We start from the raw sequence: 15,464 nt of genomic DNA, 5'->3' as shown, positions 1-15,464 counted from the left end.
GTAAACAAAGTAACAAACGCTTCAAAGTTTACTCAGTTATTTTTCAAGTGAAAATGGTCAAACAAAGCAAGAAGATTTATATTTATTAACGGAATACGGCAGAGAACGTTAGATTAAAAAAAAAAAACAGTCATTATGTCATCAGTCAATAAAACATAGCATATCAAAACAGTGCATATTCACTAGTCCATGAAGATCATCTTATTATACAATTAATATTGCAATCTCATGGAAGTCTGACACATTGTAAAATAGTGGTAAATAAAATCAATGATATTTTCAGTTAGAGTACGTGGGAAGTGGTGGGAATGATCTTAAAAAACGGCAAGTAACTGCAAAGCAACAGATATGGAAAGAAAGATGACCCCCAAGTATCCAATGTAGCCATAGGCACCATTCATCCTCTTAGCAGGATCTGCAATGAAACAAAAGTCAGATTATTATATTAAAAAAATACTGTACATAATGCTTTATTTATTGAAATCAGCATTTTCTTTAAATGTTACAGTTAGCATCAATGTTCTGTGGAAAGCCAGTTTCTTCAAACAATTTATCATGCAAAAGGGGCTCAAGAGGCAACAGTCTGCTGGTACAAGCTGAGTTCAGATTTTGCAGTCACGCATTTCAGCTGGCTGTATCCACACCTCAACTTTATCAGCCACTGCACAAAGTTCATCTTTGGAAAGTTGTTAGATATTTAGTTTTTAGATTTGAGGAGTTTAGTTCAGACAAAAAGACGAATCAAAGACTCAATTTGTACCTCTAAGTGTGCAAACAAGTAGTTTACAATACGGAACTTTTTGACAACGTTTAACACCTTATGAAATACTCAATTTGAGGTTTCCGTTAGCTGTCAGCGATAATCACAATTAAGAAGTACATTGTTGAAATATTTCATATTTGTTTTTTATTTTTATTCAAATACCCCCTTTGAAAATTGGTGTACCCCTGGGGGTATGCGCACCCCACTTTGGGAACCTAGGGTGTAGTGAATGTATAGAACATAAGAATGCCAATTTAAAACTGAATATTAATATTATTTATTGCAAATACTTACCTCCAGTGTAATAGCCCCAGGCATACGATAGCCTGCTGGTCACCCAAATGGCACCCAGCACTGACGCTGACAGCTACAATTTCAAGCAAAAAAGGCAAAGAACAAAGCGATATTAAAAGCAAGACTCGTGAAAATGTGCAAACTCATTGTGACAACGTCATTTGGTGCTGACTCCGTTATCAAAGGAATTTGTGCCAAAGTTCATGAAGGCCACTCCCAGAAAAACTGAAGCGTCAATAAACCATTTTTGATGCATGTAAGTCTGGTCTTATGCACAAAGGATAAAAATAATACAAACCGGGTAGACAAGGGCTGCGATGGTCTGGAAAATAAGCCACTGAGGATAAACCTCAAGTGTATTCTGATGTGCTCTCTGGATACAGTTGAATACCTGCTCCTTGTCGCTGTACATCGTTGGATACTGCACAATAGCGCACACGAGAAGATCCGATTAAAAAAAGAAACACAGTGACTGTCCCATACTTAACCACTATTTCTACAAAAATAGAAATGGTGTAGCATCGATATACTGTGTAAAAAACATTAGCCTACCTTAACATTGTACTTCTTCCTTGCTGCTCCAACTTTTAAACCTAGATACGCGAGCATAATCCAGCTGTAAAGGTATGTGAATATGACATATCCAAAATGAGGGGGCAAAACAGTCAGAATATCCATCTTTGGTCGATATTTGGTGGCCTTCACAGACGAAGTTCACACTTTCTCACTACTGGCGCAGGTATTGCAGATCTTTAAGTGGATGTGTAAAATATCGCGAGACCTCCGTTGCCATTACTGTACTGAAGTAATGAATACAATATCGCGAGACACTTTACGTAAGTGATGCCCACAACATATCGCGAGATTTCCAGTGACATTTTACAGTAGTTATTCAAAGATGCTGGCTGATACATGGTCTGTGATGTTTATATTCCTCACATTCTTATCGCAGACCCACTTATACGCGCAATTTCACCTAACAATGCATTAAATTTTCTCGCAGATACTGCATTTCACATTTCGGCGTTTTCTATGAATTTATCTCTTAGCTGTCTTCCAATATTCAAGTCCTTTTTGTGAAAGAAATTTGTAATACTACAGAATGATTCGCTATATTGACTTTTTTTTTTTTTAATCTTTTATAACGTTTATATCTTTTATAATGCGTTGGATGCGTTCATTCACAAAGGCCGATAGAGGTCGTCGACGAAGCAAAAGCAGAAAAACAGGAAGAAGAAGAAGAAGAAGAAGAAGCAGCAGCAGCGGCAGTAGGTGACTGGAATTTTCCAGAAGAGAAGTACTGTAACTGTACTCCCTCTGCTTAATTTGTGGTGACGACAGCAGAAGTGTAAAGACGCGAACGGTCGCAGAAATATATTAACCTAGAAACGTTATTTTAATACCTTCTAAAATCTTCCGCTGGTTACCCCAAATACGGTTTCAGCTAAAGCGCCCGCCTATCTGGTAAGAGTCTCCGTTTTTTTGCTGCTTGTTTTTGTCACTCGTGTCTACCAGTGGTTGAATTAATGTGTTTTAATATTCTTGTGGTGTCGTCATCAATCGACAAAGTCTGGATAGGGAGAGAAAACATGCCAGCTAAAACTGGCTAGCTATCCTGCGTCATGTGGAATTTTCCAGTACGTTGTCGTTACGTAACGTCGCCTTGTTAACTCCAGACAGACGAGGCAAACACGATTGCGCAATCAACCTTTTAAATCACAGCGTTACATTTTGCGGGTGGGGCGGCTTATTTTTGGAGTACTCAGTAACATGTTTTGTGTTCTTTCCCCCTGCTTGTCCCAAGACAATGACCAAGGGCGACGAGTCTGATCCAATGGCCAATGTTGACCAGAGTGATGGTCTCAGTGGGTGTTCTGATCAGAGTAGCCCTTCATCCCACCACTCCAGTTATGAAAGTAGCCCTTCGTCGACATCTGGCAGCAACAGGAGACAGCACAGGTCTTCAACATCCAGCAGTGGTTCCTCCTCTCGTTCCAGGTCCCGCTCGCATCCCCGTTGTCATAGGCATTCCCACTGCCGCAGCCATCGAAGATACACTTATGACCGCCGCCCATCACACAGCCATAGGGCGCACTCTCGATCCTACAGCCGCTCACCATTGCCGGACAGGTCCTGCAGGTACCGTAGACGCCCCAGTTCCAGATCGCTCGCCAGGTCTTACTACAGGTCTTCAATGGGTTGGAGGAGGCGCAGCACAGCTGAGAGTCGTTCTAACAGGTTTTCCAGATCTCCACCCAGATCCTACAGGAGCTCCTCAGGGTCATCAGGAAGTTCAGTCAGTTTGAGCTTGGAAGGTAAATAAAACAGTTGAAATTGGTATAGTCACAAGTCTGTATGCAATCATGTACACGATTACATTATCAGTATTTTTTTATCTCTCAGATAAACGAGAACTTCTGAAAGCGGCAAAGGTCAATGCTATGAAGCTGCTGGGAGTGGAGAAGCTGGAACTTCCTGAGAGTGCGAAACCAATCCTGCCAGAGGAGCCAGAATGGGCATTAGCCTCTCCAGAGCCATGGGTGAGACCACAACCTGAAAAGATGTCATCAAAGGTGGGTGTCTGCCGTACACTACACACATCACACTACCAAGATTAGGTTTGGTCAGAGTCTAGTGGTGGAGTAAGTGCCGTCCTGATTAGCAAATTATTGCAGTAAATGACTCAGTTGCATCAGCCACACATTACAATACAGACACAATGAAAGTGTATGTATGTACTGTGCAATATAAATGTAGATTATTAGTTGTAGATACACAGTAATATTCATGATCATGTGGATAATTTGATTTAGTTTTGCTTTGGCAAAATATTTGAAACAATAGTAAGATCCAGCTGGTACACACATGGAGACAAATGTTTACAGAAAACTGTCAATACAAGTGTGTGTTTTGTGATGTATTTCCTGTGTCTTGTGTTGACCTTTTGGAACCCTGAGGGAATGCACATACTTTCTGTATTTATTCCTGTCTTCATAGATAACATGACACTGGTCTCCTTCAGTCATCGGCACCTGGGATTAAAAGGCTGTCATGTGACTTGGGTGACGACAATAAGTTTGCGTGAAAGGTTGACTGATTTTTGTCCTGCACAAAATGCGTTCTTTAAACTGTACATGGATTCACACATGTAAATGATAACACATAGAAATGTACACAAGCAATTGGAGGACTGTTGCGCTACGTACTACAGGCAGTACTGTGTTGACATGACCAATGTATCTATGGTTTGCAGTTGAAATGGGTCATCATTATTTAGCAGAATCCACCACTCGCTGATGGAGTGCGGGAGTGTGCTATATAGTATTCCTGTCAAGAACTAAAACCTGATGAAGAAGTCCTCTCCATATGGCAAAGATAAGTTCGTACATGAGGTGCCTACCAAGGAGTCAGCTCCGACAACAGTGAGACTAAAATGTGCATGTGGTTTTATGCAGTAAAAGTGCTATAGCAGTAATGCGGCCACATAGAATGAGTATACAATGTCAAAAGTGAAACACTCTGTCCACTGATGTCTTACTCGTTGGCCTACTTTTGTCTTTATGAAACAGCACAATGAAGCAGAAGCCACTACCGCCAGCCTGAAGATGTCCCCAAAAACAAAAGGCATAACTTTCAGCATCAATGTAAGCGGTCTCAGTATTTGTTTTATTTCTCAGAAAGTGTTTTTTTATTTCAGTGTCCTCTTGTTCTTCCAGAACTGTGTGGCAAAGCCAACAGTGACCTCACCATCTAGTGCAAAGGTAACTGCCAGCGTTGACAGCTATGAAAGCAGCAAGCCATATGGCCACTGGATCCCAGTCATGCCCAGCCGGTCCTCAAGTGCACGCAAACAAACACGCAACAAGTCACATTAGGATTGGCGTAGGTGGCACACCATTACAAGGACGCTGCAAATACTGTACATATGTGCCACTCATTTCATAGTGATAGGTTGTTTTTTTTTCCTCCAGATGATATAAGTGGCAAGAAGTGTTGAAATCATTCAGGTGGGGTTATTTCTTTCCCTTAGTTCTGTAATTATGTTGCTCCAATAAAATTATGATGAAAATAAACCAGTGCATTCTTTGCTCCATAGACCGGGGATTCTCAACCATGGCAAATTGCAGGGGGTACATGGAAACATTGAAATTCCAAGATGAAAAGTAAATATTCAGTCATTTCGCATTAAGCCAGACAATCAAATGGAACAAACTAGTTCCCTCCAAGGAGACGATCTGTGGCACAGCTGCACCAAAGAGCTGTGTGACATTTTACTTATGGAGAATTAATGCGTATGAGTGAGGGGGTACTCATGGTATGACAAAAAGGCTCGGGGGGTACACAACACTGCCATAGTCTATGTATGGGGACAAAAGTTCTCACTTAAGCACAAGTTCATAAGATACACTTTTAAACCTAGCGGATATATAGCATGGATGTACGGAATGGTCCACAATTATGTAGTGTGTCGACTCAAAGAGGCATATTCTCCAGGTTCACACAATTAATACAGTTGTGGGTTAATAATGGGCAAAAACGGCCTGTGTGGCAGTGGTCTTATACAGGGAATGAAAGTAATACTGAAGTCCTGCCACAAGTCATGCTATGCAATCTAGCGACAGACTTGCTTGTATGACATTGACCATGAAGTCCCCACAAGGTCAAACAATAATACAAAAGTAATAAAATACAAACGCCAAACAATTGTTTTTTTGCTCTTTATACCACTGTGATCCACTCAATCATTTCATGATTTATATTATATATTTATTGGAATTTCCCCTTGTGGGACTAATAAAGGCATATGTTATTACTGTGTCCAAGTGCGTATAACTTACCCAATGCAGTTCTCATGACAGCCTCACAATGTCGCTGTTGTCCCATAAATTGGTTAGTTTTTGTTCTAGGGTATTTAGTCAACAGGTGTTGACCCTTGAACTCAACTGAATACAGTGGGCAGGCCACATGTCGAATTTGTAAATGACACATGGCATCACTTTTGTTAACCATAACCACTTTTGTAGCATGACTTAATACAGTATAATGCTTGCATGGTTTTTCTTCATTGGCTGCTATTTGCTGAACTTTATTTGAAGGGCAATTTAAATTCAACTCATTTTACTGTTATGCAATCATAACAGCTAAAATTGAGTATTATCCAGATAACAAGAAGTTAACAGCTCAAGTTAATTCACTGATGTAAGGGCTTGCAGTGCCAGCCTAGTGGGACAATATTGCATGGGAATGACTTGCCTTGCTTTTATCTCCGCTCAGTCACAAGGCCCTCTTGCTCATGTTGCTGCTTGAGGCAAGTTGATTAGACAAAGACAGGAATGATAATGAATTGAATTACGCTCCTGTTGCTCCTTATCACTGCACCTACATCAAACATATTTGTCAGTGAACATTTACCACCAAACAAGCCCTGAGGTTTGATGCTACTTAATGGCAGTTCATTCTCATGCTCAAAATTGAAAAGGCTGGCTGTCATGAGACACACAAATCACACCTAGTGTTCTACATTGACGAATAATTGGAAATGGTTTATTTAAAGAGTAAGGGTGAGAATAGTCCAAAGTGTTTTCTTAAACTGTACACGTTACATTAGACAGCTCAAAGCAATTTATATAAAAACACGTGCAATAAGCACTTTCATGACCTATAATGGAATGCATCCACAAATGTGACAACTCAAACAGCAGTGCCTCTCTCCAAGTTCTGCTTGATCTCTGCCGTGTATTTGCCGTAGAAGCGTTCGGCCTTCTTGTTGAACTTGGCGTTCCTCTCGTTAATGTAGTCAATATCTGCATCGTCGTTGTAAGCCCTGCGTCGGCTGTATTTGGCCCGCTTCTCAATTCTGCACAAACGCAAATACAGCTGCTTAGTGGTTGATGATTAGGAGAATGAAACTGGGCAAAATACACAGTGAGCATTCAATCTTGTAACATAGATTCTTCAATGTGTTGTTTGCAGCTGGTACTGCAGTCCTGTATATTATCAACAAGATGCACACCATTTTTTTTTTTACTCATATCATTGGATTGTCTTAATGTTGTGGCCAGTGAGAGATTTGTTTGTAGTGTGTGGGAGATATTCAACAAAACCATTTGGACTATTTGGGTGTTGAATAAGGCAGCCAAATTCATCCAGGCTAAGCCTACACGGTGCCATTGGGAACATTCTTGAGTTAATTCTATTCATTCTACTGAGGAGCAAGACTTTCCCATCAATTTAGAGGACTGACGGGAGGCACCAATAACCATTCAGCACAAGGTGTCTTGAAAGGAAATGACAGGATGGGAAAGTGCCAGTGTAATCTCCTTTTGACTGAGGCTTACTGTTTCTCGACATCTTCCACCATACGGTCAATGCCCTCCTGGGCCGGGACATGGGTGCCATGGATCAGGCTATTGGATGTGGGGTGGAAGTCCTCACCACTGTGGAGTACGGCAAAAGAAATTATAAATGCCCAACCATAGCTAATCAGCATTTTATCACACTTAAAACGTGCTTCTCTCTTCTACTATTGTGAGCTGGGTCATTCTGAGGAAAGATGATGGTGTTGCTCGGGGCAAAATGTGTCGGTGCATCATTCACGGTTCTGCATACGGCAACATTTAAGGGCAAAAAACCCTGCAGGCGCTTTCTTGTCCTTTTTTAAAAAATTTTTTTTGCTTGTTTGACCTTCATGCGCATGAAGTAAATCTCGACCTTAAAATCTTTAAATTACAGTGTACAGTCTGGATGAAACTACCCCTAGGGCAAACTGGGGTGCAGCAGTTTATGGACAAGATGTACTTTGTGCACATGTGATGGAGTGAATGGAAATCCTTGTGATTGATTATACTTGACTAGTGATGGTTATTACAGCAGAGATGGGTACATATATCATTTATGTGGGTCTTGTCAGATATTTGTAAAAAAAAAAACAAACAAAAACGAGTATGTCAAGTGATCCCCGGGTTACGTACGTATTTCGTTCCTCGACTTTGATGTAAGTTGAGCTTTGATCCAATTCGAATATGCACCTAAAGTAAACCTAAATGAACTCCTCACACTGAAGGACATAAAATACAGTACTAAAACACCAGGGGTGCTTGGATTCCAATAATTCATGAGTGAGATTGGCTGATACCAATCACATGGATTAACTGTAAACATTTCTATTTATTCATCAATAGCGATATTGGTACTAATACTATACTAATGGCCCCTGCGTAATCGGTAAAGTAAAAACGTGGGGGGGCAACATTTTTTTTTCATGCGGCCCAGAATTTTTGGTTGCACCCCTGCTTACTTTTTCGAGACATATCACTCGAGAAACTTACAGAGGATGAGACGTCTTTTGCAAGGAGACTTTTGATGCAAGAGTAACTTCAAGTTAGCACATAGCTGGGCTCCAAGTGAGACAGCAGTCAGCGGAAACCAGTGTCTTCCACCGCTGAGAAAGGCTAGACATCTAGTCCGATTAATTCAATTATTTTTGGGGTTATTTGCTTAGCCTTCCGACTGACTTGCACATACGGCCGAGTGTTGCCCAGCATTGGCTGCGACACACCATAACTCTCCATGCTCTGTCAAGTGTTTGTTCTTCAAATGGCATATTCAATGAAAGATATTTTTCCTGGCATGTGTTGCAGAATGCAAACTTTGCATCACTCTCACAAATAGCACATAAGTTCCACACGGCGGACATGTTTGTTTGGGTTTTCCACCACATGCCTGTACAGTGTGGAGGAAAGTGGGAGGGGGCCTCTACCCAAGACACTTGAGCAGGACTCTACACTGCACACAAGGGTCTCTACAGGCTGCAACAGGTGATGGGTATTTGTGATCGGTATTGATCAGTTGGTATTTGTGATCGGTATTGATCAGTATATGCATATCCACTGTAGCATCCCTACTAAATATTGTACAAGAATTAAACAAAACGGTAATAAAAAGAGAACAACTTACTTTTGTCCCTGTGGGTTATTGGTAGGACAAAGTAGAAGGCGCTGATGTAGATCACTTCCTGAATCAACGCAAGGCTCATTGCGATAAAATGTTGATTGTGGTCTTCAAGCGAAAGCACGAGCAACCTTTCCATCTTAATAATAAAACCACTATGTTGCTGAGTAATCGCTGTCGCTTTCATAGGAGCAAATCCTTTTACATGGTCAAGGATACGATGTTTATCCGGCAAGACAGATGTCACAGTTGAACTGTGAAGACCAAAAATGCAGCCAACATTGCTGGGCGTTGTTTCTCCTCTCTCTCAGAGCTTCTGATGTTTATTTTCACTTCCATGGTGATGGCTTTTCTTTTTCGCAGCACACTTCCGCCAGAAAAGCCTGCATTACACTTGTAGACCTTATGGATGAGACTGATCCGTGTGTGCTGCATGTATGGAGACAGCTACATTTGCTGATATTCTTTTAGTGTGGTTGCATGTTAAGTAAGCAAACAAAGTTCTGGTTTCTGAATTGTATCGTATCGGCAGATATCACATCGGAAGTGAAAAAAAGTGCATCAGTGCATCCCGAGTACACATAATGAAGTGCTAAAAGTTAATAACAGACATTCACTCTGTGTAGCTGTGAATGGACACCACACTGTACAGTATCCATCCGCAGCGGACGCTGCACGCATCTTTGCAGGACGCAGCATGTATTTGTCCGTTGCATGTGCTGAAGGAAGTTAGTCCAGTGTTAATGGACCAAAATTAAGTAATTAATTTATGGGAGTGCGTATGTAATCGCCAAACAGCAAAAGTCGTGATGATGTAACCTGAGGACCACCTGCATTGCCCAAAAGACACCTGAGTCTTATCTTGACATACAGATGCTGTACCACTGACCAAATACATGGGCACCTACTCACCATTCTTCTCGCTGTTTCTCATAGTTTTGCATGTCGGGTCTGATCTGCTTGGTGAGCCTCTGATACTGTCTGAATTGTGCCTCAGCATAACCTGCATTTGGATATGATGGTGTGTGTGAGAGGGAACATTTAAGAGAGCTCACAACAAGCAGCCTCCCTTTCTGGTCCTATGGTGATAATTTGCGACAAGACAATAGTAGCCATATTTGACATATCAAGCTCTTTTAGTAGACACACAACCTGAAAATAACATCACTAAAGTTCCATATCACTTCCTGACAAAGTTAAAGCATGTTAAACTCATAGGGGCAACGCTAACTCTATTAGACGTGAATGTAAATGGGGAAAGCAATGTGTGACTACCTCAATTTGAAGCTTTCTTCTGCTATCTTTAGCAGTCTTTATGATCAACAGACAGGGCCATTTATGCATTAAGCGAAGCGCACTGTGTCATGTGTTGACAGCTAATCAAAAGGCACCATTGACATGAGAATTAAAGATAATGTGGTGACAGGAAGCTGACTTAAAATGTTAAAGTGGTGTTAAGGGGCCCAAAGTGTGCAAGAAAACACCTTTTTGAATATATAAATTCACCTACTCCTTCTACGGATGACATAAATAACACTGTTGAGGCTGGCTGTTGCAAATGTGTGTCATGGTAAACAAAAATGGCCCTGAATGCGAAATGATTTGGCATTGACAACAGAGAACCCAGAAAACTGTTTGACGACCACTCCTTTATACCAGTGGTTCTCAACTGGTTTGGCTGCGGGACCCACTATCAACCCTCAATGACAAGTGGCGACTCAAATTGCAGAAATTGTGCAAGTAAAACTTCTTAAATATCTTATATTTAAAAGGCCTGTTCGCCTCTGCCTAGCAGGCGCTAGCTTTCTAAAGTGTTGCAAGCATTATATGCTGCCTTCTTCCTGCTCGGGAACAACAGTTGATCCACAAATGTAAAAATGATTTGAACAAAAAGTACGTTTTCAGTACATGGTATATCTGAGGAGTTTAATCAGACTTGGACCTGGATGAGAGGTGAAACATCTTTAAGGAAATCAAGCTAGTCCAATTGCTCTCATTCAACTCCTCAGATTAACAAAAAGTACAATTAAAAAAAGATTTAAATATACAAATTGAACTTTTTTCCCTGATTAACTCAACAGGTAAGTTTAGTAATAATACTAATAGGAGGTCCATTTCTTCTGTAGACCACCGCTCTGTCTGGGTCAACAGACCTACGAGTCTTCCTTGTAGGGGGAATCCCCGATGCAACACAACGTGAGCTGGAGCGGTTACGCTAAATTCACACTCAATGTTTTTCCCCCTCCTTCTAGAGCTTGGCCAAGTCGCCCATAAACATGGCACACAACTGGTGGTGGTGTAGCAAGAAAACGGCACAGATGCAAGGTGCATTCAGGGACATCAGGTCATTACGCAATTTTATTTTTTTCCCGGTGACCCACTTTTGGATCGCAACCCACCAGTTGAGAACCACTGCTCTATACTGTACCAATCTCAACAATAAAATAAAAAAGAGCTGGATCTGTGTTGTCTTCAGTGCATACCAACCTGCAAATCCTGTGTCTGGGTTTTTCTTCTTTTTCTTTCTCTCCCACCGCTCTGCATCATCAGCCGTGATGTCCAGGAGTTTCACTCTGTTGTAGTCCTCACCTCTTGCAGCACATTCCTGAAAAACAAAGTCACAATACTTACAAACTACGGACCAATCATAAGTAAAGAGTAAATTCTAGCTGTTTGGAGGAATGACTCAATAGAATATTTGCTGCGGACTGTCTCCATTTCACCCACTCAATATTCGTACAACAGTAAGATCAATCCTTTTCTGCTGCTTATTTACAATCTGGTAGTGATGGTGAGATGAAGCCTCATGAGGCATCGCACCACTTGAGCAATTAGTTTGAGAAAGGGTTCATGTCTCAAAGCTTCGTGTGCACAAGAAACAACCTACTGGGCAAGTGTACACTATAATCACAGGCAGCTGTATTTTAACCACATAATATGCAATGCATTATTTGTTTGTGCCTGTTATAGCTCTTGGTAATGACTATGTATTACAAAAAATGTATAACTAAATAATAGCCCTACATAAATCATCACAGATAATACAATATTTTTGGACGTATTCTGTGCATGTAAATTTGACCGAAATTGTAATATCACATATGGCAGGTTGTATAATGTTTTTCTGTCACTTTAGGAAAATAAATGAATCATACATACCGTGATTGCCGGTGTTCAAGCTGCTACTTTTGTCTCACGCTTTGAACCCTGCGGCTTATACTGTGATGCGGCTAATTTATGATCGCGTTCTAATTTCCCATCATCTCTTAAGCTTCAGAAAAACCATTTTGTGCTTCACGCACACACCCTCATCATGGAAAACACACAAAGAAATGCATATAATGCAGCTTTCAGGTTAAAGACAATCGATGCCAGTGGATCCTGTTAAAAATTCACTATCACCAACGGGTTTCGAAAGGCTGGACTACTGCGTGACGGACAGGACGAGCTCAAGGGCTAATTTACCTCGAGAAGAAAGTGGCAACTGAGAGCGACAACAAAAGAGAGAGAGAGAGCGAGAGAGACTGACAAGGTGTGTGATGAAGAAATCATGAGGCTGTTCAATTCCGACAATGAAGACGACAAGGAAAATGAAGACAGCGATGGATGACTTTTCTTGTAAGCTACTGTTTAACCAGCCGTTATATATGCATTGTTCGGCACAAACAAACATTTAATTAAAAGTTTAAATATCTTTACGTAACATCATTCTGTGTACTAAATATCACATGTTACAACATGGACACCTGAGCTGTATAGACAAATCTTTTTTGTCTTTAAATTTAGTGGATGCGGCTTATATTATAGCCACAATTTACGGTAATAATGTCTTAGCTTAATGTTTACACAAGTTACGCTTTCTGACCCAATTTTAAAAACTGTTTTTGATTGTTACATTAATCTTGCCGGACAAAGTGTGTCCCTTTTAGAGAGCCCTATGATTTCCATGTTAATGGAATCACGCAATTGGCCAAATAATACTAAATCTACTGTTAAGTGTGGAATGTCGTGGAAATTGATATATAAATATGAATAAAATACTGTCATCCTGAGGAGAAGGGACGTTTGCGTGGGGAAGTATTTCCCCGGCGGTCAATCGTGGCAGAATGTCATGACAAACACTAACCTTCCCGCTCCCAAACTAAACATGTTGAAATGGCGACCTAAAGTCTAGTTTTATCTGCAAAAGTGTCATACAATCTGCTATACGTGCTTGTGTCCCTTTTTTCAGGAGCACTCCAAACATCAGACCACACCAAATAATGAAATTGAATTTTACAATCTTTTTTACTGGATAAGACAAAATTAAATACTTTGGAAGCAACTGGCGGGCCGGATTCAAACACTTGGCTGGCCTGATGTGGCCTCTGGACCGTAGTTTGCCTACCCCTGCTGTTGCGTGTACTCGAGGAACATTCTTGGAATAACACTGCAAGATGAAAACATAACCTCCTCTGCGGGGCTAATAATCTAAGTAAACATGCACTGATCGATTGGCTGGTTTCCTTAATTTTGGGGGCTCGGCAATCCTTACATATGAAATCAATCTTATCCAGCAATCTTAGCTATCTCCGCAAAGGACTGAAAGTCAGCCACTGTCCCCTTTTGCTCTGTAGATGATTATTTGACCTACTACCTCAAACCTTGTGATTTCCTTAATTTGTTTGTTTTTAAAATGTGAAAAATAAGAAACTAAAGTAATCGTAGCATTTAGTAGTTTGGACAGCTATTTTCTGAATTTTCGTTTATATTTGAAAGAAGTACCTCAAGTGCAGTTTAAACAAAAACTTTGTATTGCTCAATGTTTTTAAGATTGGAACACTGAAGGTGTATGCTGTCAATTATAAAACAAAAATTCTAAAAAATAAAAATATAAATTGGCAACAGCCAAAATTGGAATCTGCAGGTCAGGCTTTTTAAAGATCGGTAATTGCTGATTGGACAGAATATTGTAATTTGTGCACCCCTAAATCTAAGTGTACTAACCTAAGTTATCGAGTGGAGAAATGCAGGGCAAATGTGACAGAGCAAAAATTGTCAATACAACTGTACTTGGCGGGACCAAATAATCATGCAACTTTTAGCGCTTCATAGATATGTTTACTATGCATACAACTGTTTATACCTTTTTCCGCTCATCTTCAGCAAGTTCCCACTCCAGTCTAGCTTTTTTAGCCTCCCAGTTGGAGGGTAGTTTCAGTCTCTTATCCTCTTCGACAACTTCCTGGTGATTAAGCTTGCGTGCTTCATTCTGTAGAGGAAAATATAAAGTAACTGTCAATATCTCCTGTATATAGTAGGGTTGCAAGCAGGAGGTAGATGTTTGGGACTAGATCATTTTAAAAGTAGCTCGCAGGCTGAAAAATGTGAACACCCCTGCTGTAAGCCAGTTAGCATGGCTACTTGAGACACAAGGGGCACCAGGAAATAGAAATCAGTCACCTACATATCGCTAACAAACTGAGGCAAAACCTACTATCATTAAAAACCCGAAACCTACCCGTTTAAAATGCAACTCTCGGAATTTCCGCAGTCTCTCCTCTCTCTTTGACGATGTGATACTTTCAGTAGGCTCCTGCTGAATGGGTGCACTCTTCTCCTGGAAACCACACCGCTTAGTTAGTAAACCCAACAACTGTAACATACAATAATGTGTTTAAATTCCAGTCAACCCTTGAACAGAAACGAAAGTCAAACACGACTAAAAATCAGAACGCGGCTTGAGGATTTTCATGATCTGCCGTTAGCTCACATTAGCTAGCATTAGCAAAACAACAATGTCGGTACAAAGTCAGACCGTTTCAAAACATACTGACTATGTACACTCTTAGGCTCAGTATGTAGACATTTCGACAAGCAATTCATAAGTAATAAATAACTAATTCGAGTGATTTGCCATTAAAATTGGAAATCAAACACGAACCTCAGTACTGGACGCCATTGCTACTATAAGGTAGACGAGGACCGGAAGTTCCGTAACGGAGCGGATATTGCGCAATACAGCTTTTTTTTAAACATGTACTTTCATGTCCATAACTCTATACCGCTTATTCTTTTACCTTGAAAAACTGTAATATACCTTACTTCAATGATGTCTTTATTTTTAAGAAACTAAAACATTAAACGTAAGTTCAAATTTTTATGTGATGTGATGTACTGGAATGAGGTGTGACATGACATTGTAATTTTACTACAGTTTTTCTGAATTGATTACACACAAAAACTGCTGCTTGAGACACAATGATCACAACATGTAACTCATGCACCAACCCCCTGAACCAATTCTGCTATAGACCACAAACACAATTCCTGCTTTAAACTCAAATTTCAGGAAATTCTTGTTTTTTGTTTTGTATGTAGACAACTCTATGCAATGTGTGTGTGTTGGTTGGGATGTACACTATTTTTTATGCTATTTTTTAAAAGTCAAAATATATATAAACAAAATAAAATAAGG

The 15,464-nt window shown here is 40.4% G+C and overlaps 3 protein-coding genes across 5 annotated transcripts; 1 reads left to right on the top strand and 2 right to left on the bottom strand.

Moving 5' to 3' along the window:
• Nucleotides 1–63: 63 nt before the first annotated feature.
• mgst3b (microsomal glutathione S-transferase 3b) lies at nt 64–1,823 on the bottom strand. The gene is made up of 4 exons (XM_054795852.1): nt 1,610–1,823; nt 1,356–1,478; nt 1,058–1,130; nt 64–415 (listed from the first exon to the last, which is right to left on the bottom strand). Exons 1-4 carry the CDS (start codon nt 1,733–1,735, stop codon nt 315–317), a joined length of 423 nt encoding a protein of 140 aa, XP_054651827.1. The 5' UTR covers nt 1,736–1,823; the 3' UTR covers nt 64–314.
• Nucleotides 1,824–2,239: 416 nt separating this feature from the next.
• rsrp1 (arginine/serine-rich protein 1) lies at nt 2,240–11,451 on the top strand. 3 transcript variants are annotated; one of them, XM_054795849.1, is made up of 7 exons: nt 2,240–2,521; nt 2,862–3,372; nt 3,461–3,630; nt 4,627–4,701; nt 4,774–4,939; nt 5,029–5,064; nt 5,154–11,451. In XM_054795849.1, exons 2-5 carry the CDS (start codon nt 2,865–2,867, stop codon nt 4,930–4,932), a joined length of 912 nt encoding a protein of 303 aa, XP_054651824.1. In that variant the 5' UTR covers nt 2,240–2,521; nt 2,862–2,864; the 3' UTR covers nt 4,933–4,939; nt 5,029–5,064; nt 5,154–11,451. The 3 variants fall into 3 exon arrangements, with proteins under 3 accessions (XP_054651824.1, XP_054651823.1, XP_054651825.1); XM_054795848.1 differs by having other exon boundaries at nt 2,243–2,521; nt 5,032–5,064; nt 5,154–11,450; XM_054795850.1 differs by lacking the exon at nt 5,154–11,451 and having other exon boundaries at nt 2,295–2,359; nt 4,774–5,124.
• Nucleotides 5,490–14,978, bottom strand: syf2 (SYF2 pre-mRNA-splicing factor). Its single transcript, XM_054795851.1, has 7 exons — nt 14,931–14,978; nt 14,508–14,606; nt 14,133–14,258; nt 11,495–11,612; nt 9,920–10,010; nt 7,396–7,494; nt 5,490–6,914 (listed from the first exon to the last, which is right to left on the bottom strand). The coding sequence occupies exons 1-7, from the start codon at nt 14,946–14,948 to the stop codon at nt 6,749–6,751; spliced, it is 717 nt and encodes a 238-aa protein (XP_054651826.1). The 5' UTR covers nt 14,949–14,978; the 3' UTR covers nt 5,490–6,748.
• Nucleotides 14,979–15,464: the final 486 nt, after the last annotated feature.

This window comes from Dunckerocampus dactyliophorus, chromosome 13, assembly GCF_027744805.1.
Source record: "Dunckerocampus dactyliophorus isolate RoL2022-P2 chromosome 13, RoL_Ddac_1.1, whole genome shotgun sequence".
NCBI lineage: Eukaryota > Metazoa > Chordata > Actinopteri > Syngnathiformes > Syngnathidae > Dunckerocampus > Dunckerocampus dactyliophorus.
Note: the sequence above shows the minus strand (reverse complement) of the source record. Positions and strands in the feature narration are given on the sequence as shown.

What these genes read in the sequence shown, in the direction of transcription:
- syf2 (XM_054795851.1), bottom strand. An exon ending in CTGAAGATGAGCGGAAAAAG is followed by an intron (nt 11,613 to 14,132) that starts GTATAAACAGTT and finishes TTTGTTTTTCAG; the next exon opens with GAATGTGCTGCAAGAGGTGA. An exon ending in GAGAAACAGCGAGAAGAATG is followed by an intron (nt 7,495 to 9,919) that starts GTGAGTAGGTGC and finishes CGTACTCCACAG; the next exon opens with TGGTGAGGACTTCCACCCCA.
- rsrp1 (XM_054795849.1), top strand. Translation starts at nt 2,865, where the DNA reads ATGACCAAGGGCGACGAGTCTGATCCAATGGCCAATGTTGACCAGAGT. An exon ending in AGTCAGTTTGAGCTTGGAAG is followed by an intron (nt 3,373 to 3,460) that starts GTAAATAAAACA and finishes TTTATCTCTCAG; the next exon opens with ATAAACGAGAACTTCTGAAA. An exon ending in GCATAACTTTCAGCATCAAT is followed by an intron (nt 4,702 to 4,773) that starts GTAAGCGGTCTC and finishes TTGTTCTTCCAG; the next exon opens with AACTGTGTGGCAAAGCCAAC.
- mgst3b (XM_054795852.1), bottom strand. Translation starts at nt 1,735, where the DNA reads ATGGATATTCTGACTGTTTTGCCCCCTCATTTTGGATATGTCATATTC. An exon ending in GGAAGAAGTACAATGTTAAG is followed by an intron (nt 1,479 to 1,609) that starts GTAGGCTAATGT and finishes GCTATTGTGCAG; the next exon opens with TATCCAACGATGTACAGCGA. An exon ending in TCGCAGCCCTTGTCTACCCG is followed by an intron (nt 1,131 to 1,355) that starts GTTTGTATTATT and finishes TTGAAATTGTAG; the next exon opens with CTGTCAGCGTCAGTGCTGGG.